Raw genomic sequence first — 25,075 nt, 5'->3', positions numbered from 1 at the left:
AAAAAAAAAAAAAACTGGCTTAGTTTTAGCTAGTATATCAGAGTCCATTTTCCCTAATTCCCGAGGAAAATTGAATATTGGGAAAACGTAACAAAAAATAACTTAATCTTATAATTTATCTTGAACAAGCAGAAATTACATTTTGGCTTTTTTTTTTTAATGGGGGGAGGGCTACCAGGAATTGAGCTTAGGACCTCATGCTTGCCAGACACTTTTCTTTGTTTATTTTTGAGACAGGGTCTCATTCTGTAGTCCAGGCTGGCCTTAAACTCACCAGTAATCCTGCTGCCTCAGCCTCCAAAGTGCTAGGATTATAAGCATGTGCCTTTATGTCCAGCTTTGACTTTTATAATAGATTAATTCTATACTTGATACTGAATCTTAGAATCATATTTGACTAAGAAGCACTTTCAAGAAGCAAACTTGATAAACTTCTTTGCTAAATATGCTCTTTCAGATTAGTGATTTACATCACTTGGGGTTGGTTATAAGGTTGAATTTTGGTGTGTTTACAGGTATATGCTGTATGTATATATGTTACTTTTGGAATATTGTGAGGCATACTATAGTTAAACTCATTGTCTGTTAGTGTCATACTTTATGTTTTTACCAAAAAAATAATTTAATGTATTTGGTACAGGGTCTCACTATGTAGCTTGGACTCATAGTGATCCTCCTATTTTCAACCTCCCCAGCGCTGGGATTACAGGTGTGTGCCACCATACCCAGACTCGGTGGCTGGCTCAGCGCATCTGGGAGCAGGGTGAGCATGGCATGTGATGTAGGGGATCAAAATCTGGTCCCTGCACTTGCCTAAGCAGGTACTTAGCCTGCTGAGCTATCATGCTGGCCTGTTACCAAAGATTCTTTATGTGACTTCTAGGTGCCCTTCTTAACAAGTTTTTTTTCTTTGGAGGGTGAGGTCATCTGCATTGTGATAATTATGATTTCCAATATTTTGATTAGGAATTGGGATATAGCTATGTGGAACTGAATGCAAGTGACACACGGAGTAAGAACAGTTTGAAAGCGATTGTTGCTGAATCACTGAATAATACCAGCATCAAAGGCTTTTATTCAAGTATGTAGTGTTTTGGACTGTTGTAATATGTTCACTTCAGAGTTCTGTAACCAATATTGAATACTACTATGTGGTAAGCACCCGCTAAATGCAGCTGGCAGGAAAGTAAGAAAGGCCTCTGATGTAACTCAGACCACTTTTAGGCTTAAAGGTTCCTGAGAATGTGATAAAAAGGTGTGCATACATGTACTTTTGCCTTTGCATAAGATGTTAGAGGATTCACATGTGTGAAGGAGGGCAGAAGATAAATACAGTGCAGTGTGATGAAGTAATGAGGCCAGCACAGAGGGCCTCTTGTAAGCTACTGATAAAAGGGTAGTATTTGTTTGAAAGGCAGTGAAGATGAGAGGTTACCCATTGGAGATAAGAGATGCCATCTTAGGCGAAAGTAGAAGAGATGAGGTACAGAGTGAAAGTATTTGCTGTGTTTCAGGTTACAGCCGATGGTCCCGAGAGGAAAAGTTCATGGGGAAAATCAAAATGCTCAAATTAAGGACTTAATTGTGTCTGTGTTGAGCCTGTGGTACACTGCTTGGCTACTTGAATTCTTGGTGCTTTCAATAGCAGAAAATCAGTGTTGCTCAGGATATGTTAACTCTTACATGTGGCTAGTAGGAGTGTAAATTGGTCCAATTTTGGAAAGTAGTTTGGCAGTGTTTCTTAATTACATGTATATTGTGCAAAATGACACACATAGGAGGATGCTTATCACAACAAAAGCTTGGAAGCATGTTAATATATCATACACAGTGATTAAATTATGATACATGTATAAAGTGGAATACTAAATGGTGTTAAAATGAAGTATTTTATATTACAGATGAAGAACAAATTATCAAAATACATTAAGTGACAAAATCAAGTTGTGTTTTTTGTTTTTTTTTTGTGGTACTGGGGATTGAGCTCAGGACCTTGCGCTTGCCAAGCAAGCACTTATTCTACCCTAGCCCAAGTTGTATATTTGTATGTATACAGTTTTAATATGTATAGAGTATATCTCAAAAGATATGCAAGGAACTCTCTGGGGAGGGAAACAGCATATAGAAGGGGTGGGAGAATTTGTGCGTTACTCTTACAGCTTTTTTTTTTTTTTCCCCCCGGAACCGGGGATTGAACTCAGGCCCTTGTGCTTGCCAGGGAAGCGCTTATTCCACTGAGCCATCTCCCTGGCCCCTCTTACAGCTTTTGAAGCTGAAAATATGTCATAATTTTCCCTAAAGTAGTGGTTTTTGAACAGTATTGTTTTGGCTTTGTCTCATCCTGTCGCCTCTCCTGCTGTCAGGTGGAACAGTGCCTTCTATAAGCTCCAAGCATGTTCTCATCATGGATGAAGTGGACGGCATGGCGGGCACGGAGGACAGGGGAGGGGTTCAGGTATGAATGATGCATGTTGTGTTTTCAGGCTAACTGTTCACACTTAGATTTTTAAAATATTTCACACACTGATATTTATGGCAATTAAATCATTGTTTTTTTAAAATTTTATTTATTTTATTGTGTGTGTGTGTGTGTGTTTGTGTGTGTGTGTGTGGCCAGCTCAGTCCACCAGGGGGCGGGGCTGGATGGCATGTGGTGCTGGGGGATTGAACCGCAGTCCCTGTGTTTTGCTAAGCTTGTTCTAAGTAGGTGCTTTAGACCACTGAGCCATCTCACCAGCCCCAATTAAATCATTGTTAAAGAGGTTTTTAAAACTTAAATACATTATATGGTATCTTTTACTTAAAAAATTTTAAATTCTTTTTGTTTTAAATTTGCCTTTTAGGAATTAATTGGCCTGATAAAGTATACTAAAATTCCCATTATTTGTATGTGCAATGATAGAAATCATCCCAAGATTCGTTCTTTGGTTCATCATTGTTTCGATCTTCGTTTTCAAAGACCTCGAGTTGAACAGATTAAGGTATGATAGTTAAAAATTTTTTAAAAATCATGCTGAACTATTTATTTAAAGATCACTTTTAAAAAGTACTTCATAAATATTTGTAAAGTAATCAGGTTATATGAGGTTTTTTAAAAGTCACTAAAGATGACAATTCTCCTGTTGTCAATTTCAGGGTGCTATGATGTCTATTGCATTTAAAGAGGGTTTAAAGATTCCCCCTCCAGCTATGAATGAAATAATTTTGGGAGCCAATCAAGATATCAGACAGGTAAACTGACAGTTGTTGATTCTTTAGAATAATGCCCTCCTCCTGTGGGAGGTGAACAGTAGTATTTCCTGATTTTGTCATTGTCTTATTTGTGATTATTTTAGGTTTTACACAATCTGAGCATGTGGTGTGCACAAAGTAAAGCACTAACATATGACCAGGCCAAAGCTGATTCGCGTCGGGCCAAGAAGGATATCAAACTGGTAAAATGCATTTTCCTTCCTAAGTTACTTTCCCAACCCACAGCCCTTCTTGTCCTGTAGACACCGGCTTAATAAAAATGGGTCTTTTAGGGCCAGCCAGATAGGATTAAAGCATCTGCTAAGGTAGAGCACAGTAGCCATGGTTCCATCCCTGGCATGCAGTGCTGGCCCTGCCCCCATGAGACTGTGATTGAGACTGGGCGTGGTGGTACATGCCTGTAATCCCAGTGCTTGGGAGGCTGAAAACAGAAGAATCACTATGAGTCCGATCTAGTAGTGAGACCCTGTAGACCCTGTACTACTGCATTTAAAAAAAAGGGGGAGGTCTTTTTTGATCTATTTCTAAAGCCTATGGATACTCATCAGGCCTCTAGATGCCTGCTAACATTTTCTAGCTCAAATAAATTTCTCCCCAGGTCTTGCAAAATGTCCCTTATAAACTTTGGGAAAGAGATAAGTTACACTCGTGTTTCAACAGTTGCATCATGGCTTTCCATAGTTCCTTATTTGGCTTTCATGTTCTGGTTTTGCTCTAACTGGAATAAACTTTCAAATGGTTAACCTGTCTAAATGTAGAGGTCTGGGCTGGGTGTGGTGGTGCACGCCTGTAGTCCCAGCACTTAGGAGGCTGAGGCAGGAGGACCACTGTGAGGTTGAGACCAGTCTGGGCTATGTAGTGAGTTTTAAGGCCACCCTGAGCTGCATAGTGAGATCCTGTCTCAGAGAAAAAAACAAAAAGGTAGAGGTATGTATCAGTTATCTTTGTTGCCCGTTTACTAATCAGAATTTATTATACTTAATAATTGAGTAGTGTTTTTAGAAATCAATATGCTATTTTTATGAGCATTTTTAGGTTCACAGCAAGATTGAGTGGATAGTACAGAAATACATCCCCGCCCCCCTCATCAGTACCCCTGCCCAGTGTCGCTGTGCTTACTGCAGTTTCTAACCCTGCATTGGATGCACCATGTCACTCTTGAGTCCACAGTCTGCATTAGGTTCATTCTTGGTGTTGCACATTGTGTGGTTTGGGACAAATGCACGATGGCACTTTTCCATCATTGTAGTGTCAGAGTAGTTTGTCTGCCTAGAAATCCTCTGCACTGTTTCTTCATTTCTCCCCTTCAACTCTTTTTTTTTAAAAAAAACTTATTTATTTATTTATGTGTGTGTGTGTGGCCAGCTCAGCCCACCAGGGGGCGGGGCGGGCTGGCATGTGGTGCTGGGGGATTGAACCGCGGTCCCTGTGCTTTGCTTAGCTTGTTCTAAGTAGGTGCTTTAGACCACTGAGCCATCTCACCAGCCCCTCTCCCCTTCAACTCTTGGTGGCCCTTCACCTTTTTTTTGGATCCATCATTTGGCCCTTTCCAGAACCATACAGTGTGCAGTCTTTAGATGCTGGCACAGTAATATGTAATTAAGATTCCCTCGTGTCTTTTTTGGCTTGATAAAAAAAAAAAAAATCGTTGGGTACTACTACATTGTTTGGATATACCACAGTTTTTCACCTTCTGAGGGACATCTTGGTCACTTCCAAGTTTTGGCAGTTATGAGTAAAGCTACTGTAAACATTGGTGTGTATTTATAGATAGGCTTTTTTTTAGACAGGCTCTTGTTATGCAGCCCATGTTAACCTCAGATTCACAGTGATCTTCTTGCCTCAGCCTCCCAAGTGCTGAGATTACAAGTGTGCACCACCGTGCCCAGCTTATATGTATGTTTTTCAGTTAATTTGGGTAAATACAAAGTTTTGTAAGAATCTGCTGAACTGTCATCTAAAGGGCTGTTGTGTTCCTGCCAGCCGTCAGTGACAGTTCTTCCCTCTTCCCCACAGCTCAGTGTTTTGGATTTTGGTTATTCTGATAGGTGTGTCTCTTCCTCTTTTCAGGGCCCTTTTGATGTTGCCCGGAAAGTGTTTGCAGCTGGAGAGGAGACAGCTCATATGTCGCTGATGGACAAATCTGATCTCTTTTTTCATGACTATTCGATCGCACCCCTCTTTGTCCAGGAGAACTACCTCCATGTAAAGCCTATAGCTGCAGGGTGAGCATGCAGACCGGGAAAGAGCACTACCACCCTCTTGGCACTAGGGAGGCCACATACGTGGATGGCAGTGGCCTGGGCTGTGGGGCGTGGTGTGATGCAGTCTGGTTCCTTCTTGCAGGGGTGACATGAAAAAGCACTTGATGCTCTTAAGCCGAGCAGCAGATAGCATATGCGATGGTGACCTGGTGGATAGCCAGATCCGAAGCAGGCAGAATTGGGGTCTTCTTCCCACACAGGTAAGCCAAACCTCACCTCCAAGTGTACATGCTGCTTTGGCTGAAGAGGTCAGGGTGTCTTTAGGCTCCTGTAATTACTTAAAATACCACATAATGAAAATACACTGGTCATTTTATGAGTCTTGCCTTTTATTTCCAGTGTTTTTTAAAAAATAATGTGTTTAAATGGAGATAGGGAAATAGGAAGACAAAGTGTTGCTTATAGTGAAAGATACGCATCAGAAGTTTCTAGTTTTTGTTGTTGGTGGCTCCCTGGGAGGATCGCTGGATAGCTAAATGTGGCTGGGCAGGTCGGCAGCCATCGCTCTGATACAGGAACTCTGATTTTCATTTTTGCTTAAAGAAAGCAAATCCCTATATTACAGTGGGTACTGTGTGTACCTTGGGTGCTCTATTTATGTTGCTATCTTCAAGTGAAAACAGAATTTGTCAAGCATTTATATTTAGGAGTGGTAGTTCATTGTATTTATATAGCACTAGTGGCCTGAGGAATAAGCAAGGAATCTTCAAAAGGCCTATCCTCTTCTGAATTTTTCCTACACATTGGTTCAAGGCAAAAGCAAAGACAAAGTACAAGACATGTTCTGGAGATAGAGAATTTTTTATATTTTAAGAACGGTTATTTTTCTTTTTTTCCTTTTTCTTTTTTCGTTTATTTTTTATGATAATAGGCATTGAACTCAGGATCCTGAGCTTGCCAGGCAAGTGCTTATTCTACTGAGCTTTCTCCCCGGCCCCTTAGAACGGTTATTTTTTTCTGAGGCAGGGATATAGCTCAGCAGGAGAGCGCTTGCTTATGTGCACAAGGCCCTGGGCTCTCTCCCCAGTATCACAATTTTCTTAATAATTGTTCCTTTGAAAATTTATCCTACAGAAATAATTTAAACATAGGAGAAGCTTAATGTATACACATATTTCCTAAAGTGCATTGGTTCTCTGCAAAAAATTGGAGAAAATCTCCATGTCCGGCAACAGAAGTATGATTGTTATGGTAAATCCTCTTGGTGAAATATTTAGTACCCTTTAAAATTGTTCACAGTAAAATGATCTAATATGAAAAAGTACTTATGAGAGACTGTTATAGCATGAATAGGACATAAAATTTTTGCTGTAGTGTAAAATTCTAGCTTTGCTTTTTATTTTTTTCGCAGCACTAGGGATTGAACTCAGGCCCTTGTGCTTGCCAGGGAAGCGCTTGTTCTACTGAGTCATCTCCCTGGTCCTTAAAATTCTAGCTTTAAAAAATATGAAAATCTTGACTATAAAAGACATCTAAAAATACCTTTAAAAATTTTCTGAAGGGCCAGAGAATTCTGTAATCATTAGACTTTTTGTATGTTAAGCTACCTGTACTTTCAGTTGCTTATAATAAAAACAGTTGGATTTCTCTGAAGTTAGAGTTTTGTGCTGTGTGGGACATTGACATCCATAAGGTAACAGGGCTGCTGGGATCGTCAGCGGAGGATGCGGATGGATTCCTCATGTGAGGACCATCACTTCTTTGACCAGGGTGTTGACTGCAACTCAGTTTTCCTGGGAGAAGTTGCCCACGTGTACCAGTCAGAGACAGACAGGATCTGACTGCCCTGTGGTTAGGTCCCTGGGACAGCATTGTTTCATTTGGTGCAGACTGTGTATTAGTTTCTTTCCTGTTGCTACTAATGCAGTACCACAGCCTGCTTAAGAAGAAAGGTTTATTTAACTCATAGTTCTGGAAGTTCAGGGAACCACATGGCAAGAGGAGGAAAAATGTGTGTGTGTGGTTTGTGTGCACATGCATGTTTAATTGCCCCCCCACCCCCATCTAGACAGGGTCTCAATATGTACCCCAGGGTGGATTGAAATTCGTGATCCTTGTGTGTCAGCCTCCCAAGTGCTGGGATTACAGGCACGTGCTGCCACACCTGGCTTCTGTCTCATTTCTTATAAAGCTTCCAGGACTCAGACCTGGGGAAGGTATACTTTAATGACCTTACTGAGTCCATTTCACTTTCCAAAGCCCCTTCCTCCACACAGTATAGGCAGATTGAGTTTCCCACCCTTAGTACCTTACAACGGGGATTACATTTTAACACAGCAGGGCTTGGGGAACACACATACTCTCTACTTAAAGCATAGCAGCCTCGGAATCCAATGGCTGCTTACAGAAGTAACTTTGTTCTGACTTTAAATTCTGGGCTGCTGTTGATTTTCCCGTAGGCCATTTATGCCAGCGTTCTCCCTGGAGAGTTGATGAGGGGGTACATGACCCAGTTTCCCTCCTTCCCGAGCTGGCTGGGGAAGCACTCATCAACAGGCAAGCATGACCGGATCGTGCAGGACCTAGCATTGCACATGAGTCTTAGGTAAGTAGAGTCATTGTATTCCTGGCATTTTATTGGTGGGGTATTAACTTTAATCCAATAAGGAGGGCTGGCCAGATAGCTCAGTGGATTAAAGCACCTGCAAGCAGGAGGAGGGGCTGGGGTTCAGTCCTTGGGCCTGCCATGCCGGCCCTGCCCTCTGGGTACGCTGAAATGGCAGTTGAGACTGGGCGTGGTGGTGTGTATCTGTAATCCCAGCTCTTTGGGAGACTGTAAACAGGTGGATCACTACGAGTCTGATGTAGTAGTGAGACCCTGAACACCCTGTAGACCCTTCCCTAAAATTTAAATAAATAAATAAATAAATAAATAAATAAATAAATAAAAATCCAGTAAGGAGAGTATGAATCTAAAGACGGATGTTTTAGTTTTGATTTTGTTGCTAACTAGGTAAGTGATTGTGGATAAGTTCCTTATATTTTGTGTGCCTGAGTTTTATCACCTGCAATCTGCATAGTGTTTACTGTTAGGATTTTGGACAATAAAGTCAGATGGTAGATATGTCATAGTTTTAAGATACCTTTTAAAAAAAATGTGTATTTCTGAGGTAATGTTGCTATTTATTGTTGTTGTGACTGTGCCTGTTACTAGAGGAAAGAACTCAATTGCTGAATAATTAGTAGGAAAAACATTGAACTATTTAAAGAAGTGAGCCGGTGTTTTCTTACTCTAGTAGTAAACTGACCCAGTATTTGAGATGGGGAACACAGTCTAGTAACAGGAGGAGGCCACTCAAATAATGAAAGAAAAATAATGTACTGGGAAAGTTGGGGAAGCTCAGAATTACTTATGTTTGGCATAATTTTGTTCAAGTTTAGAAACTTACAAAACATGCACACAGCAATAGTAAGTAAACCTTATTGATTCATTTATGACCATGTGAACTACCTGAACAATCTTGTTTCCACGTCTGATCCCTAGAGTATTTTTTGTTGTTGTTGTTGTTGTTTTGGCAGAATCGGGGATTGAACTCAGGCCTTTGCGCTTGCCAGGGAAGCGCTTATTCTACTGAGCCATCTCCCTGACCCCCTCCCTAGAGTATTTGGTTCCCCGATCCACCTGTAACTTTTGGTTAAAGCTGAGAATAGCTCCTTTCTTCTTTTTTAAAATTTTGCCTGCTAAGTTCCCTGTTCACAGCCTTTGGGATGAGTCTTTTTTTTTTTTTTTTTCCACCCTTAGGTTAGTTTTCTCTTGTTGTTCTGATGAATTATCACAAACAAGATGGCATAAAACAACACAAATTTATTGTTGCCTTGAGATGGGAAGATAATCCTGTGTTATCTCATAGGCACCTGTCATCCGGTCTTTATGAAAAGGAGGTGCCAGTAACAGAGTCAGAGAGGGAGAGGGTGACAGAGGGAGAGATGAGACTCTGGTGGCTTGAGGGGTGGAGAGAGAACCATCAGCCAAGCAGTGCCGGGGGCCCAGCCGAGGCCTGCTTCTCTGCTCTTTGCTGTTTTCTGCCTACTGCTGTGTGAAGGTCATGCTCCCTGTTAGGGGCACCTTCCTGTTGCTCCCACCACAGTCTGTGTGTGTTTTGAGCCTTTGACTTCTGTTTATGGCTGTCCCGTCTCCCCTTCACATTGACCATTTCCAGGGGTAGGAGCTGAGGCTTCCTCATGAGCACATACAGTTACTCCTTAAGAGTTGCTTATGGAATCAAGTGCAGGGTGAGGTCATCAGCATGGACATAGATAGTAAATGTCATGTGTTTTGAGGCAGGTTAGTGTACTAGTTACTTTCTCATTGCTGGGACAAAATACAGGACACAAGTTAGAGGTGTGTTTTAAAGCTCACAGCGTATAGAGATTTGAATCTGTAGTCGGCTGGCTCCAAGGCAGAGCAGCACAGCTGAGGGGCATGGCAGAGGAGACAGTGCCTGGTGTGGCAGGCAGGCAGGTGGCAGCGGGGCAGCGGGGCGGCAGGGCGGCACGGGTTCGTTCTCTTTCTGTTCCATCCAGGCTACAAGCCTTTTGCTGGTGGTAACCACACCTACGGTTGGCTTTCTTTGCTCTGTAAATCTGTTATCCACACCCAGAACCACACTAATCCAGTCAGTGAACTAGTATCACACCTGTGATCCAGTCACCTTTCAGAAGCCCCACCTTGCAGAAGCAGTGAAGCTTGGAATACTCTTTATGAGTAGATAAGGAGGAACACAGAGAAACACTGCTGTTACCTGGGTCTGAAGATGGAAAGAGACCCCAAGGGGGCAGGTGGCTGCCGTGTCTGTCTTCCCATTCACCGATCCAAGGAAGTAAATCAGTATTTTTTTTTTTTTTTTTTGTTTTTGTGGAACTGGAGATTGAACTCAGGCCCTTGTGTTTGCCAGGGAACTGCTTATTCTACTGAGCTAGCTTTGGCCCCTGTAAACCAGTCTTACACCGCAGTGCATGTGTATTGCCCTTTGGTGGCTGCTGGGTGCCCCCACCAGCTTTTTTTTTTTTTTTTTTTGTCTTTTTGAGACAGGGTCTCAGTGTACAGTTCAGGCTGGCCTTGAGCTCACTTTGTAGCCCAGGCTGGTCTCCAGCTTGCAACTGTCCTCCTGCCTCAGCCTCCCAAGTGCTGGGATTACAGGTGTGAATCACCACACTGGCTTTCACTAGCTGTTAAAGCAGCAGGTCTTCTGAAGAACATGGCTGAACTTGGATTAGAAGCCTCCTTGTGAATAAGCATTGATGTATATGCTGGCTTGAGTGGCTGACACAGTTTTACCCTTGACGGCAGGTGGTCTTTTGTTTTGGTTTTCAGAACTTACTCCAGCAAAAGGACTGTGAACTTGGATTACCTCTCACACATAAGAGACGCACTTGTCCAGCCCTTGGCTTCGCAAGGGGTAGAAGGAGTACAGGATGTTGTTGCACTTATGGACACATACTATTTGATGAAGGACGACTTTGAGAACATCATGGAGATCAGCAGCTGGGGTGGTAAACCCAGTCCCTTTTCCAGACTGGATCCTAAGGTGAGCTGTGCCACCCAGTGGTTCTCTGTTCTTTGCAATGACCACGTTTGGCGTAGTGGTGCCATAGGGATGTTTCAGGGGCTTTAAAGTTTTCCCACCATATGTGCTTATTGCATGTGCCTCATGGGCTTTGCTTTCCACAGGTAGTGTTTGAGTATTGTCACAGGACAAGGCTTTAGTCCCTTCCCTCTGGACACAGTGCCTGATGCCCACAACTGGGAGTGCTACCGTGTATTTTGACTCATGGTCTCAGTCCATGGTTGGCAGGCTACACAGCAGAGACAGGATGGCAGAGGGGCATGGCAGAGAAGATGCTCTGGCCACAATACACCTAACCCCACCAACTGATAGCAAGTCTGCCGTGACCTCTTCCGTGCACTCATCCACCAGTGAGCGTGATGCTCCTTTGATCCAATCACTTTCCATACACAGGAGGGCTGGGGACACATTTTAGATAAAAACCATAATAGATGGGGAGGCTGAGGCAGGAGGACCACAAGTTTGAGCCCAATCTGGGCAACTTAGTGAGACCCTGTTTCAAAATAAGCAGAAGGGATTCCAGCTAGTGCCCAGGCCCGGCGTGTGAGTGGGGCAGCCCAGGGCCCTCCAGATCCTCATTCAAGCCAGGGCCTAGGCCAGGCGTGTGAGTGGGATAGCCCCAGGCCCACCAGGTCCTCATTCCAGCCTCCCAGCCCCGGTGTGTGTGTGGGATCACCTGCCTGCCCACTGCATCCTCATTATAGCCAGCGCCCAGGCCAGGCATGTGTGTGGAACTTCTTCCATTAGACGGGTCTGGTGTGGAACCCTGCAGCAGAACTCCCTGCAGAGAGGCTAGAAGCAAGACCCACCCAGCTAACCCAGGAACAGAACATCTTGCCAGAGTGGCACAGCAGGTTGATTTCTAAGGGCTGCAGCAGGAAGAGGTAGAGCATAGATGCCAAACCCAAGTCATACCCACCTGGATGAGTTTGAACATGGTAGATCTGGACCTGGTGCTAAGGTCATAACTGCACCAAAGCTCTGCACCAAAGTTCAGAAGACAGTGCTGTACAAAATGACAAGAAGAATGCATTTTCAGTCCCTGATCCCACCCAGAACAAATGCAGGAGATAATAGCATAGAAGAAGAAATTGGAAATCACACACCTAAAATCTCTGAAATAATAGTGTCTGAAGTAAACAACTGCAAAAGGGTGTAGAGGAAATAAGATGAGAAATAATTTCTGAAGTAAAAAAAGAACTAACTATAATGAAAGAATTACTAAGTGCTTGTAAAGAAGAGACTGATAAAAAAATAGAGGATAGAATAATGATGGAATACTTGAATGAGCAATATAGGAAAGAAATAGAATGCATGAAGCAGATTCAAAGAGATACACAGGAAATTAAGATCTCAATCATAAGTTGGCGAAACCATTTAAGTGAAAGTGAAAATAGCCTTTCAGACCTTGAAGATACCATTGCCGGTAGTGAAAAGGTAAGAAAAGATCTCTTAACTAGGATGCAGGAAAAAGTAATTCAACATTTCAAGACGATGCAAAGATGAACAGTGTAAGACTAAGGCATTAATGTGAAAGGAGTCAATACACATAATATAAAAAGAATATGGGCAGAAGTAATAGCAGAAAACTTCCCAGATATGGGGAAACAATCTGACATTCAGGTAACCGAAGCATATAGAACACCAAATGACATCAACCCAATTAAATCCACACCCAGACATATAATAATTAAGATCCCAGAAATTCAGCACAGGAACAGTATACTAAAAGCTGCAAAAGAAAAGAATCATATCACATTTAAAGGAAAACCCATCAGAATAACAGCAGATTTCACAAACCATCAAGTCAAGAAGAGCATGGAGCAAAGTACTACAAGTCTTGTAAGAAAACAAATTCCAACCCAGACTGATATACTCCGCAGAACTCTCTTTCAAGTTTAATGGAGAAGTGAAATACTTCCATGACAACACCTAAAGAATTTCATGATGACAAAGCCAGCCCTCTAGGCTACTAAAAGATATTCTAGAGAGGGATCAAAGTGACTGCAACTCCATGAGTGAGAACAGAAAGAACCCACTAAATAGGGCAAACACAGGAGAAAAAGAGTATATAGCAGCAGGGAAATAACATGTCAGACATAAGTCAGTACATCTCAATTGTAACCATCAATGTAAACGGACTTAATTCACCAATTAAAAGAAATAGACTGGCAGAGTGGATTAAGAAGCAAAATTCAGTAATATGCAGTACAAGACTTCATCTATCAATTGATTGGTTTATCTTCAAAGTTCTGTCTAGCTGGTAATTTCAGTAGTTCTATAATTTGTGCCTCAGGAATACAATTGTTTTCATGAATCATAAATAATATTTTGCTTGGCTTTCTGACTTATTGACTTAGAAATAAATTTTCTACAAGATTAGAATTCAGTGTAGATGTTGCCAAAGTCCTTATCAATTTGAATGTGGGGAAATTGAAGAAGTCATGTACCCCCCCCCTGCAAAAAAAAAGAGGTATTCTGTACTATACATCTTAGTTTTGGAATATGTCTATAAAATAAGCATGTGTGTATACTGTTCTCAAATTCTGTAATTATTTTAAAGAAAAAGTCATCTAAATCACATTCTCATTGTTAAATGATAAATTCTTTTCTAATTCTGGAGAGTATATAAGAAAACTAAGAAATTTTATTGGTAAATATCACTTTTTGTGTTATGTTTTAGATATTTCTTTAAAATAGGTATTTAATTGAAGGATCTTCATTTGGCCTCTGATCTGCTTCTTGATTTTGAATTTTTCCTTTTTTTTGTATTAATGTTCAGGTTTGGATTTTGGTTATGTAGTTTTTACTGTTTTTAATGTGAAAATATGTGCTCTTGTATTTATCATTCTTCTGTTTTCAACACTGCTGTGGTTTGAAATGTCACACTTCTTGATATTTGTTAAATCCTAAAATCCTATGAGTAGGTTTCAGACCAGTGTTCTTGACTCTTCATTTTGTTTAATTCAGTGAGACTTTTTGATGTGTGTATATGTGACATACACAACAGTCTTTGCTGTTCTCTATGTCGTCAGCTGTATGAAAGTTATGAACATAATACTTTTTAATTTTCTATAAAAAGTAGAAAGTAAAAATAAAATATAAAATAAAATAAAATTCTAAAAAAAGAGCAGAAGGAGGGCTGGCCGTATAGCTCAGTGGACTAAAGCTCCTGCTTAGGCAGCATGCAGAGGCTGGGGTTCGATCCCCAGTGTGCCATGCCAGCCCTGCCTCCAGGGTGCGCTGAGACTGGGATTGAGACTGGACGTGGTGGCATACACCTGTATCCTAGCATTTGGGAGGCTGAAAACAGGAGAATCACTACAAGTCCAACCTACATAGTGAGACCCTGTAGACCCTGTACTCCGTAGACCCTGTACTAAATGTTTAAAAAAAAGTGTAAGAGGAGGAGAAGGAAGAATGAAGTGGGGACAAGAGGAAGATTTCTGGATTGGACATTTGTGTGTTTGTTTTGGCTTCATGCTTAGTGGAAAAGCAAGAAGTCACATCTGAGGAGCAAATATAATTAAGAGTAGAGGGATTAAGTTAGGGAAGTACGAGTGAGGTGATGGTAGGGCTATAAAATAATGATTTTCCTGGCCAGGGAGTTTGGTACTTTTTCTACTTAAGCTGTATATTCAGAATTTATTCCAGTTGAACAATCTACTAGGTAAAAAGCATGGCCCCTCTTTACTTGTAGGATTAAAATGACACAGATCTAGCACCTCACTCCTGGGCAAGTTTACTAGATGCTGTGTTAGAGGACATAGTATGATTTTTCCTTTAGAGTTTTGACCTGACTTAATGGTCCTCAGCAAATTAAGATGTTAGGGACCTGCAGGGTCTAGAATTAGGTTTGGAAGCTTGAAGGTAAGTTAGCTTATGTGTTGTCAGTAAAGGCCAGCTATACTTTATAATGAGCCTTTTGTTTTTTAGTTCTTGGACTAACTTTGCTTATCATTTTGTAGAAATTTTTTTTTATAGAAATATTTTGAATAGGTAAAAATATGATTTTAAGTGACCTTTCTTGTTTGCCTAACATTCACAGATATTGATTTTTTTAAAAAATCTTTCTTGGGTCATGGGTCTAGGAATGTCATGAAAAATATGGAACTTCGCCATAGAAAAGTGGATTTATAATACTGATATTTACCATCTGTGAATACTACAATATGCATAAATATTTTTGCAGATAGTTACAGGTGGGCTTCCAGGCTTTTCTTTCAAAGAGTTACATAGGGCTAGTGATACAGCTCAGGGATAAAGCACTTTGCCTAGTGTGTATAGGGCCCTGCCTTCAGTCCCCAGCACTTAAAAAAAATGGTTACAGCCTTAAAAGATTTTTACAGTTTCTTCTCCTCCCGCTGTTCCTTTTGTGCAGGTGAAAGCGGCCTTCACAAGGGCTTACAATAAGGAGGCCCACCTCACCCCGTACTCACTTCAGGTAATAAAGACTCCAAGATCCAGTACAGGCCTGATCCTGGATTCTGAATACAACGAAGAGCTACACGAAGATGGTTCCCAGTCTGAAGAGAAAGACCAAGATGCTATAGAGACCGATGCTATGATCAAGGTAGTGCTTCAAGCTACACACTGCAGAGCCTCAGAATAGATGATCTTTTTATAAATAGTTTCTTATATTAGAAGAGTTAAATAGCAAGAAAATAGGTCATTGAATTGATGCCATATGATCTGAAAGGAAAAGAATCTTTTTTTTTTTTTAAATTTGGGCATTGGTATATACATACTTATCCACAGCATAAACATTTAAAAAAAAAAAATTCCATTTCTTCCTTCTGTATTTGTGTTTGCTGTAGCCATTGAACTGCCCGGTGAAGTTATTGAGAGCAAAACCTGCCCTTTTATTGTCTTTTCTCTGGGAGAGGTGAGACTCCTCGTGTGAGGTTTCTCCTTCCTTAGGTGGCCTGCATGTTTCAGCTACGCATTCTTGGATTGGAGCCACCAGGCAGGGCAGTAGCCTTCTCCAGTGTGGCACTCTACTGTGCCTGAGAGATTGTGTCCCCCTCTGTCTTCCTCCTTCATAAAATGAATGTGTTTAGTTCTCCAGCCTGGAACTGAAAGAAAATAAAGTTCTTCATGTGCCCATTACCATTTTGGTAATCATCTTTTTAAAATTTTGTCTTTTGTAAAAATACCTATATTCCAAATCCAAGAAATTGCCTTACATGGTAACATATCTTGGTTCTAGATTCTGATGTTTTCAGTTTTCACAGACATTGTTAGCTCTGACGAGCTGAGATGTTAAATCCACTCACCAGAGGTAGCAGTAGTCCATAAGCCAGACATCTGCACCTCTCTTTTTTTTCAATTAAGCTGGAGGTAAAGGTTAGGTATGCTGTAGAGACAGGCTTATGTCATTTACTTATAAACACAGCTACTAACTACTGTGTTTATTTTTCTCCCAACAGAAAAAGACAAAATCTTCAAAGCCTCCCAAAGCAGAAAAAGATAAAGAGCCCAAGAAAGGAAAAGGAAAAAGTTTGAAGAAATGAAACCATTTTCAGTACCAGCAGCCACGTTTCTGTCTCTCTCCTGCTCAGTCTTGTGGGTCTGAGGAAAGCCTTATTTTTCCCAGGGAGCCACATTCGGCATAACAGGGACAACCTGGCACCCCCTTTGTACAGCGTGGTACAGCTAGTAGGATATAACTGGAAGGCTCACGTACACCTCTTATAGAGGTTGATAGACTGCTGTGGTCCTCCACTGTCGCCTGCCAATCAGATTGTGGTGTTTCAGAATGACTGTATCTCATTAGAACTAGGAAGTACGAATGGGCTTTGTGGTCAGATTTTAGTTTGCAGTAACCATCCTAGGAGCACTGGTACTGAGGCATCTTCTACATGCTGCTGAAGTTAAAACCCCTAATGGCCTTTATAGGACCAATGCTAATTTTTTAAAAAAAGTTCTTATGTGGTGAAATTTTGTAAATAAATCATAATACAAAATAGTCACCACCTAGAACTGGGTATTCTTTGTATATTGTCAAATATCTTGCAAAGTATAAATTAGGAATCAAAATGTTCCACATGATACATGTACAAACTTTTCTAAGATTATCATCTTGTACAGCAAAATGCCTTGTTGGCGTATTACTTATTAATTTGCAAGTGATTGGATTAAAAAGCTCACAACCAATTGTGTGAAACATTAAGAGTCAGAGTCAAGAGCTTGAATTTGCAGTGTTCCTTGCTCTATGCTGACGTCGTCACTGCGGTCAGTACTCTCCTGGAGGGGCCTTGTGGGACGCTGGAGGGCATGGGCACTGTAGAAAGGTCGCCAGACTCCTGTCCTGTACAGGCTGAGCCCAGCAGGCTCAAACCAGTAGGGCCAAGGTGGGGTCACATTCTGAGACTCTGGCTGGGCCCGGAACCCTGGCTGTTTACTGTGTCTCTGGAGATTGGGCTCTGTTCTGTAACGGAGCCCACAGATCTTCGGACTCTGCCTGTAATGCTTGTGAATGGCCCCAAGGCTGTAGATCTAGCCTGGAGTTTAGGTGCCAGCTGCTTTTTAATCTGGTCAGGAAATACTCTGTGATGTAGACATCATGAATAATGTAAAATAAGCATGTCTTCTCCCTTTAAGGACTTGTTTTGTTGGTGATGAGACATTTAAGGTGTATTTACCAGGGTGAAATATGTTTCATAGAGATCAATTTATATGAAAATAAAGCATTGCCTTCAATGTCCTCCCCACCCCCCCAAGCCAGGCTGCTGACCTGGCTGCGTCAGTGCAGGCTTTCCAAGCAGGCGGGTGAACGTGGTGTTCACACATTGGTTGTGCAGGTCCTGCCTCCCCCATGTGTTCAGTGTGCTCCAGGGAAGGCCTGTAACCTTACAGAATGAGCAGCGTCCTTAAGGTATGCATGATTTGAATTATGAATACTCTGCATATGATGGCATCATGTATATAAGGTAAAAAACAATTAGAAACTATAAAATATATGAGGATGATGCTGTGGGACCACTTGATCCCTCTTTGAAGCCCTCGTGAAGGGAGTGGAGGTGCGTGGCGGGAGGGAGTGAGATCTGGCATTTGGATGTGATTGAAAGGTCTGTGTTGTGGGGTTGAGTCTTCACTAGTGCTACTAATGGGATGGCCTTTTGGAGCCATCCACTGCCACACATCATCTTTGAACATAAAACTAGGTGAGATCCATACTCACAGTGACATTATTTGACCTCTTGAAGTTATAGACGAATAGACTGGTTTATGCGCTAGGGATAGCATATCTTCCTAAACAAGTTCTCCTGTGATCATGCTCATGAGCGAATGTCTAAGGCCTGCAGTTCACAAAATAGAAGGTGTTCACTCCCTCCAGGGATAACAGGGTGAAGCCGGGGACGTGCATAGGTTTTATGTTAATAACCCATGTCATACTGCTTAGTGAGGCCGAGATCCGTGGCCTAGGAGGGAAGGGCAGATCATAAAGTGGAGGCTTCATGTGTGTGTGGCTACCTGGTGCTATAAAGCACTGTCTTCTTTTGCCCCAGCTCCTAGGTACCACTGTAATGCTCAGGTTGCTGGGGGATGCAGTGTAAAATCATTGATTCATTCAGTTTCACTCATGACTCAGTTTTCAGACTTTGGTGCAGGGGGCCATGGACAGCAAGGAAGTTTTATACTGGACTTGTAGAAGGGTTTCTTTGGAGTATATGGTAGAGTGTGTGTATGTGTGTGCGCAAACTGATTTTTTTCTCCTGGGAAGTCAAATAATTTACTTTGTAATAGAAATTCCATAGTGTACAGCTGAATGACTCAGATAATTCAGCTTTTAATTTCATTCATTTCTTTTAAGAATGGGTTCTGCTGATTTTTCATGAATTGATCCCTGACTCTTCTGCTAAATAACCCTGACTTGTATAAACTTACTTCAGTTTTTGTACTGTTAACCTAGTGTTACTCAGACTTCACAAGTGTGCTCCAAAGCTACCTTTGATCTCTTTTTTTAGTTTCCGAATCCAAGAAAAAACACTGCATCTCTAGTCAACAATTTTATTTTAAAGGTGATATTTCAAAATATAAAAGCTATCAAAAGGCTGAATATTTACAGTTGTTATAGATTATAGTACAGAACATAGAATATGTAAAATGTTGGAGACAAGATATACAAAATACAATAAACAGCAAGGTTACATGTCACTAAACAGAGTTGGAAGTGCTGAAGGGAGGTCATCTCTTTTTCTGAAGCCAGGAAGGACTGTCCTGAAATCCAGCAGGAGTGGAAGCTCAGCCTCAGGACAAATGTGTCTTTCAGGAAGGAGTGTCACCTCTGGAAAGGACAACTGGGTACCTTTAGGAGGGTGCCACGTAACGGCCGCTTTGAGTAATGCAGCCACATTTTCTGTGCATTTCTGGAACGTTCAGCAGAAGCACAACAACATTCAAATGGGATATTTCCAGTCTGGAATAGCGGCTGTGTATGAGGGCAGGCCGCCTGGGCTGTAGCTGTTCTCTGTGGAAGAACAACGCCACCTCCTGGGAAGAAGGCAAATGTGCATGTAAGTGTTGAGCAAACTGGAGAACCTTTTTCTTGAAGCTAAATTCCTTGTTTGTGTTTTTTTATTTTTTGGACCAGGACTCACTGTATTAGCAGACACTGTGGCTTTTTCAAAAGATGGTGTGTTTTTTGTTTTTTTTTTTTTCCCTTATACCTGGGATTGAACTCAGGACCTTGCACTTGCCAGGCAGGGGCTTATGCCGCTGAGTTATTTCCCTGGCCTGGCACATTTTGATAACTCTGAAGGTGCACCTGCAGAGGGCTAGGACACTCGTGGGTCACATCCTTCTGGTTCTCTGTAAAGGATTAGCCACTGTGCTGTTTGGAGAAGTTCTGTGGACGTTTATTATAGGGTTTCACTTTTGGAAGTGGCAGATGTAATTTTTCCGCAGATGATAAATGAGAAACTTGGGGACAAAGCATAGAAATACAGTAACTACTCAGAGGTATCAGAGAACAGCCAAAACTTTCAGGCACAAATTAGGAAGGTAGAAGCCTTTCAAAGAAGTGGCAGCAGAGCCCTGCTGGGGAAGATTCATGCCGCATAGCTCTTCACCTGCTTGGGGACAGGCAGGTGTCCATGAGGCGCAGGGCATGGGATGGTGAGAGCATCAAGTCCTGTGAGCTTGAGTCACAAGAGTTGGTGGCTGCCGGGGTGATGGAAATGTGACAGGTGTGCTGGCAAGGGCTGCTTCAAATCTGTAAGTGTCCCTAAAATCCTTGAACTTTGTGTGCTTTGGGGAGCCTCACTCAAAGCCAGGAAACAGAACAGCTCAAGGTTGATCTAAGCTGAGCTTAGCTGCTGGGCAGAGTTTGAGTTTAGCTGCTGGTTGGAACAAAGTCAACATTTTGTAAAGGCAAGTAGAGAATCTCAAGGCTTTACATCCATAATGTCCAGCATACAGTAAAGTATTACTAATTTGTATGTGTGTATATGCGTGTGTATACATATGCACATACACAGCAGGCACGTGTGACATAAGGAAGAAAATCAATAGAAAATGCTGCTGAGATCACTGATTGGCTGGACTAGGGACTGAATCCAGGGAGCGCTGAGCCACAGCTCCACTCTCTTTAAATTTTCCTTGGAGACAGAGTATCATTAAGTTGTCCTGCTGCCCTAGGCTCATTTGAAGTAGCTAGAATTACAGGACAGGCCACCAGGCCCAGCTGACACAGAAGCTGAAATAACAACAGGGACTTTAAAACAGCTTTTCCCTGCCCCGTCCCCACGCACATGTCACTTACCGTGGAGACCGGCTGCGTACGCAGATCCTACCTCAGTCCTCCTTGTGCAGCCAGTCCTTCCCACCTAGCTCCCTACTGTCATCTACTGTTCTTCTAAATTATTTATATTCTGGGTTTCTTGTGTAATAACTTGGCTATTTTAAATACGTTCTATGACCTAAAGGTGGATACAGTCTCAAGGAATGACAGATGGGGAACTCAGAAAAAAAATTAAAAACATGATGTTCTAAAACTGAAAAGTATAAAATTTGCAATAATTTTACTTAGATTAGCAAATGAACATAGACCAAAGATAAATATAAAGAACAGAAAAACAGGGGCTGGTGAGATGGCTCAGTGGTCTAAAGCACCTACTTAGAACAAGCTAAGCCAAGCAAAGCACAGGGACCTCGGTTCAATCCCCCAGCACCACATGCCAGCCTGCCCGCCCCCTGGTGGGCTGAGCTGGCCACACACAAAAAATAAATAAATAAATAAATAAATAAATAAATAAATAAATAAATAAATAAATAAATAAATAAATAAATAAACAAAACAGAAAAACAGTGAAAGAGTCCTCATGTCCAGTGGCTACCAAGGAGTCAAATATAGTCCTGAGTCCTACACTGAGAGGTAGAAATTTGTAGAGATATATTTAAAGACTTAATGACCTCATTAATTTCCAAATAAGTGACAAAGTACACAGATGTAAGAAAACTAGAAAATCCCTAAATGAGTAAATAAAACTATACTTCATACAGTCAGAAGCCTAAAAAGAGAGGGGCAGGGGAGATCGCTCAGTAGAATAAGCACTTGCCTGGCAAGCGTGAGGGCCTGAGTTCAATCCCTGTTCTGCAAAAAAAAAAAGGTCTAAAAAGAGAATTGCAGGGAGGGGGCTGCCCATTAGCTCAGTTGTTTAAGTGTCTGCTAAACAAAGCACTCAGTCTCAGGATGCTATGGTTCAATCCCCAGATCCTCATACCTTACCAGACCTGCCCTTAGGGCATGGTGAACCAGCTCCCCCCCAGAAAAAATCCTTCTAAAAAGAATGTTTTGAATGCAGCCATTAAGAAAACAATATATACAAGAGAATGAGGATTTTGAAATTGGTGATGAGTATCTTGAAAGTACTTTAAGAAAAAAAAGCAACAAGCACAAGGGCCTGAGTTCAATCCCTGGTTCCGCCAAAAAAAAAAAGAAAAAAAACAGCAAAACTAGAATTTCAGATCAAGTGAAAACATCCTTCAAAAATGAAAATTGGAGCGAGTCACAGCAAATGTGCACCTGATGGAAATGCTACAGGAGGACGGAGATGTTACAGGAGGAAGTTCTTGAGGCTGAAAGGAAGAGAAGCCAATTGAGATCTGGCCTTAGGAAAGCGAAACACCATGGGAGTGCTGACATGGTAGTAAGCACAGGTTACACATGTTTTTTCTTAAAACTTCTTTAAAAAATATGATTGAAGAAAAATGACACCTGGACATGGTAACACGTGCTTTTAATCCCAGTTACTCAAGAAACTGAAGCAGGAGGATCCCAAGTGCCTGTTTAAGCAACTTAGCCTCTGTCTCAATGTTTTTAAAAAGGGCTGGAGATGTAGCTCAGTAATAAATAGACTGCTTGCCTCATATAAGTGAGGCCAGGGGTTTAATCCCCAGTACCTCCCGGACTCTTTAACACACAGAGAAAAATATCGTTGTAGTATAGGAATTTTTATTTTTATTTATTTATTTGTTTATTTTTTTGCGGTACCGGGGATTGAACTCAGTACCCTGCACTTGCCAGGCAAACGCTTATTCTATTGAGCTATCTCCCCAGCCCTGTAATATAGGATTTATAGTGAGTTGTATGCATGTATGTATACATATGAAATAGTATGCTAACCAAGTAAAATTTGGAAAGGTCTTTAAAGACCTTTCTATATAGAGAAATAAAATACTAAAAAACATGAATGAAAGCAAGAGGAACAAAAACCAAAAAGCACATAAGGCAAATAGAAAACAAAATTGCATTCCTAAATTTAACCCGATAACAAAACTTGAAATTACAACAGAAATTTACAACTATCCTTTATAAATATACATATTTTCAGTATAATATTAGCAAAATAATACAGCTATCCATGAACCTGGGTTAAAATCAAGTATGTTTATCCTCTGAAAGTTAATGTTCATACTCAAAAAACAATATAACTTTTTTTTAAATATAACTTTCTAAATGACTGGAATAAAGGAGAAATCTACAGTTACTTCTCAATTGGTAGAGAAAATACATCTGACAAAATTCAACAGCAAACTGGAATACAAAGAAACTTATTTTAAAGAAAGAAAGCCTCTAAACTACCTCACAGCTAAACACTGTGGCAGTGAAACCCCCAGTGCCACTCCCAGCACTGGGAGCAGGTCAAGGGCGCTGACTGTACTTGGATCCCACATGGACTGGGGAGCCTGACCAGTGGGATACACAGACGAAAAGAAATCTTGCACATTAGGAAGAAAGACATGGTTATTTGTAGATGTGGTTATTTATACAAATCTGAAGGACTCTACAACTGGCATGTGAATTTACAGAATAAGTCAGCTGCATTTTTCCATACAGACAAGATGAAAATTAAATTCTGTTTAGTATCAAACTCCTCCCAAATCTACCCTAAGAATAAACTGAACCTGACTTTTGCATAGAAAATTACAAAATATGGTCAAATAGAATTGAAAAGGATTAAAATTGAGAGACAATAGATTGGCAGGAGAGCTTTGCTAAAGATGTCATTCCTCTTCAAAATGACCCACCAAATCAGTGTAACTGGTAGGCAGAGCGCCATCCTTGGGACACACACCCTGTATGTTCCTAAGTAGCGGAGGCTGGTGCTGTGATGTCATCACATTGGCCTGTGTTACCTGACAAGAGGAAGGGCTTTACAGATGTAGTTACGGTTCGTAGTCAGCTGACTGAACTAATCAAAAGCTCACTGGAGGAGGGCCTAACCCGAGCTCCCTGGCTGCAGACTCCCACAGGTGGCAGAGATGCTCAAGCTGTGGACCAGGTCAGGAGCCTGCAGCCGTGGGCACTGAATTCCACCACCACTCTGTACTAGGAGAGGATTTCACACCCAAGTGAGGTTACTGGTCCAGTCAGAACTGTGGCCTCCTGTGAGTCTGAGCAGAAGACTGCTAAGACTGCTAAATGTACAAGATGTCACATCTGTGACAGTTTGTTACATGGCAAACAACTCCCAAGCACAGAACTTAAAATAATCTTTATTAGCTAGGTCTAGGTTTTTTTTTTTTTTTAAGATAGGATCTCACTGTGTGGTTCAGGCTGGCCTCAAAAGCATGGTGATCCTTCCTCAGCCTCCTGAGCTTTGGGCTTACAGGTGTGCACCACCACGGCTGGCCTGATTTTTTTTTGGTCTGTGAGATAGGGTCTTGCTATGCAGTTCAGGCTGGCCTTGAGCTGTGTAGCCCAGGCTGCTCTCAAACTCACAATGATCCTCCTGTCCCAGCCTCCCAAGTGCTGAGATTATAAGTGTGTGCCACCACATCTGATTTGATGAAATATGTTTGACCTTTGTTACTCTGGGGGCTGTAGTACTTAATACTACTTTGCTCTCAGACTGTCCCAATGAGGCAGTTATTTTAAATGACACACAGGATGCGTGGAGGCCAACGGGAAGGACAGGTTGTGAGTGCCCGAGGACGTCCACAACTCACCTGTGTGCTCCTCACTGTCCCACCTCGGGGCGTAGGTACGGGGTGCAGTCTAGCATTCTTTTCAGGTGGGTGGAGTTTAACCTCTCTGAACACATAGGACATGTGCTTTCAGTGTTTAACAAGCTGTTTTGGGGAGGAAAATGCAGAGTCAGATGCACAATCCATGACCTTGGCTTAGGTACTCTATTAGGAAAGAGCGCTATTTTCTGTGGTCACAGCACTCATCATGCAACTTGAGAATTAGAAATACTCGGCCTCCTACAAGGCCCTCATAAAGATAATGTTCTCAGAGGTCACTTGAGTTTCTTCCAAGAGACAATTGGGGGCTTTAAGGATCTTTAGGAATGTGAAGAACGGAGAGTTTAGAATAAAGGATTGGTACGAGAGGCCTAGTTTTGGATAAATGTGACAGGGTGCACACTTACATCTTAAATTCTGAGTATAGCGCCGGGAAGTCACAGTGTGGACACACTGTCCAGTCATCTTTCAACATATGTCGACCCTGGAAGCAGTACATTGGAGAGTAAAATTCATCTG

At 41.6% G+C, this 25,075-nt stretch overlaps 2 protein-coding genes across 3 annotated transcripts in view; one reads left to right on the top strand and one right to left on the bottom strand.

Annotated features, from left to right (window-relative positions):
- The window catches only part of Rfc1 (replication factor C subunit 1), a 96,321-nt gene extending 78,611 nt beyond the window's left edge, over nt 1–17,710 (top strand). Inside the window, exons 14-24 of the mRNA XM_023702767.1 lie at nt 967–1,081; nt 2,364–2,455; nt 2,844–2,981; nt 3,136–3,231; nt 3,336–3,434; nt 5,323–5,477; nt 5,599–5,716; nt 7,916–8,061; nt 10,831–11,044; nt 15,465–15,656; nt 16,513–17,710. Coding sequence (XP_023558535.1) covers nt 967–1,081; nt 2,364–2,455; nt 2,844–2,981; nt 3,136–3,231; nt 3,336–3,434; nt 5,323–5,477; nt 5,599–5,716; nt 7,916–8,061; nt 10,831–11,044; nt 15,465–15,656; nt 16,513–16,596 — 1,449 coding nt within the window. The 3' untranslated portion in view covers nt 16,597–17,710. The remainder of the gene's footprint in view (nt 1–966; nt 1,082–2,363; nt 2,456–2,843; nt 2,982–3,135; nt 3,232–3,335; nt 3,435–5,322; nt 5,478–5,598; nt 5,717–7,915; nt 8,062–10,830; nt 11,045–15,464; nt 15,657–16,512) is intronic.
- Nucleotides 17,711–19,094: 1,384 nt separating this feature from the next.
- Nucleotides 19,095–25,075, bottom strand: part of Wdr19 (WD repeat domain 19) — a 99,366-nt gene continuing 93,385 nt past the window's right edge. For both annotated transcript variants that reach the window (XM_023702798.1, XM_004642638.3), the window contains exons 35-37: nt 24,964–25,040; nt 24,539–24,661; nt 19,095–19,579 (exon numbers count right to left, since the gene is read on the bottom strand). In XM_023702798.1, the coding sequence (XP_023558566.1) occupies nt 24,550–24,661; nt 24,964–25,040 (189 nt within the window). In that variant the 3' untranslated portion in view covers nt 19,095–19,579; nt 24,539–24,549. The remainder of the gene's footprint in view (nt 19,580–24,538; nt 24,662–24,963; nt 25,041–25,075) is intronic.

This window comes from Octodon degus, unplaced genomic scaffold (assembly GCF_000260255.1).
Source record: "Octodon degus isolate 3935 unplaced genomic scaffold, OctDeg1.0 scaffold00158, whole genome shotgun sequence".
Taxonomy (NCBI): domain Eukaryota; kingdom Metazoa; phylum Chordata; class Mammalia; order Rodentia; family Octodontidae; genus Octodon; species Octodon degus.
Note: the sequence above shows the minus strand (reverse complement) of the source record. Positions and strands in the feature narration are given on the sequence as shown.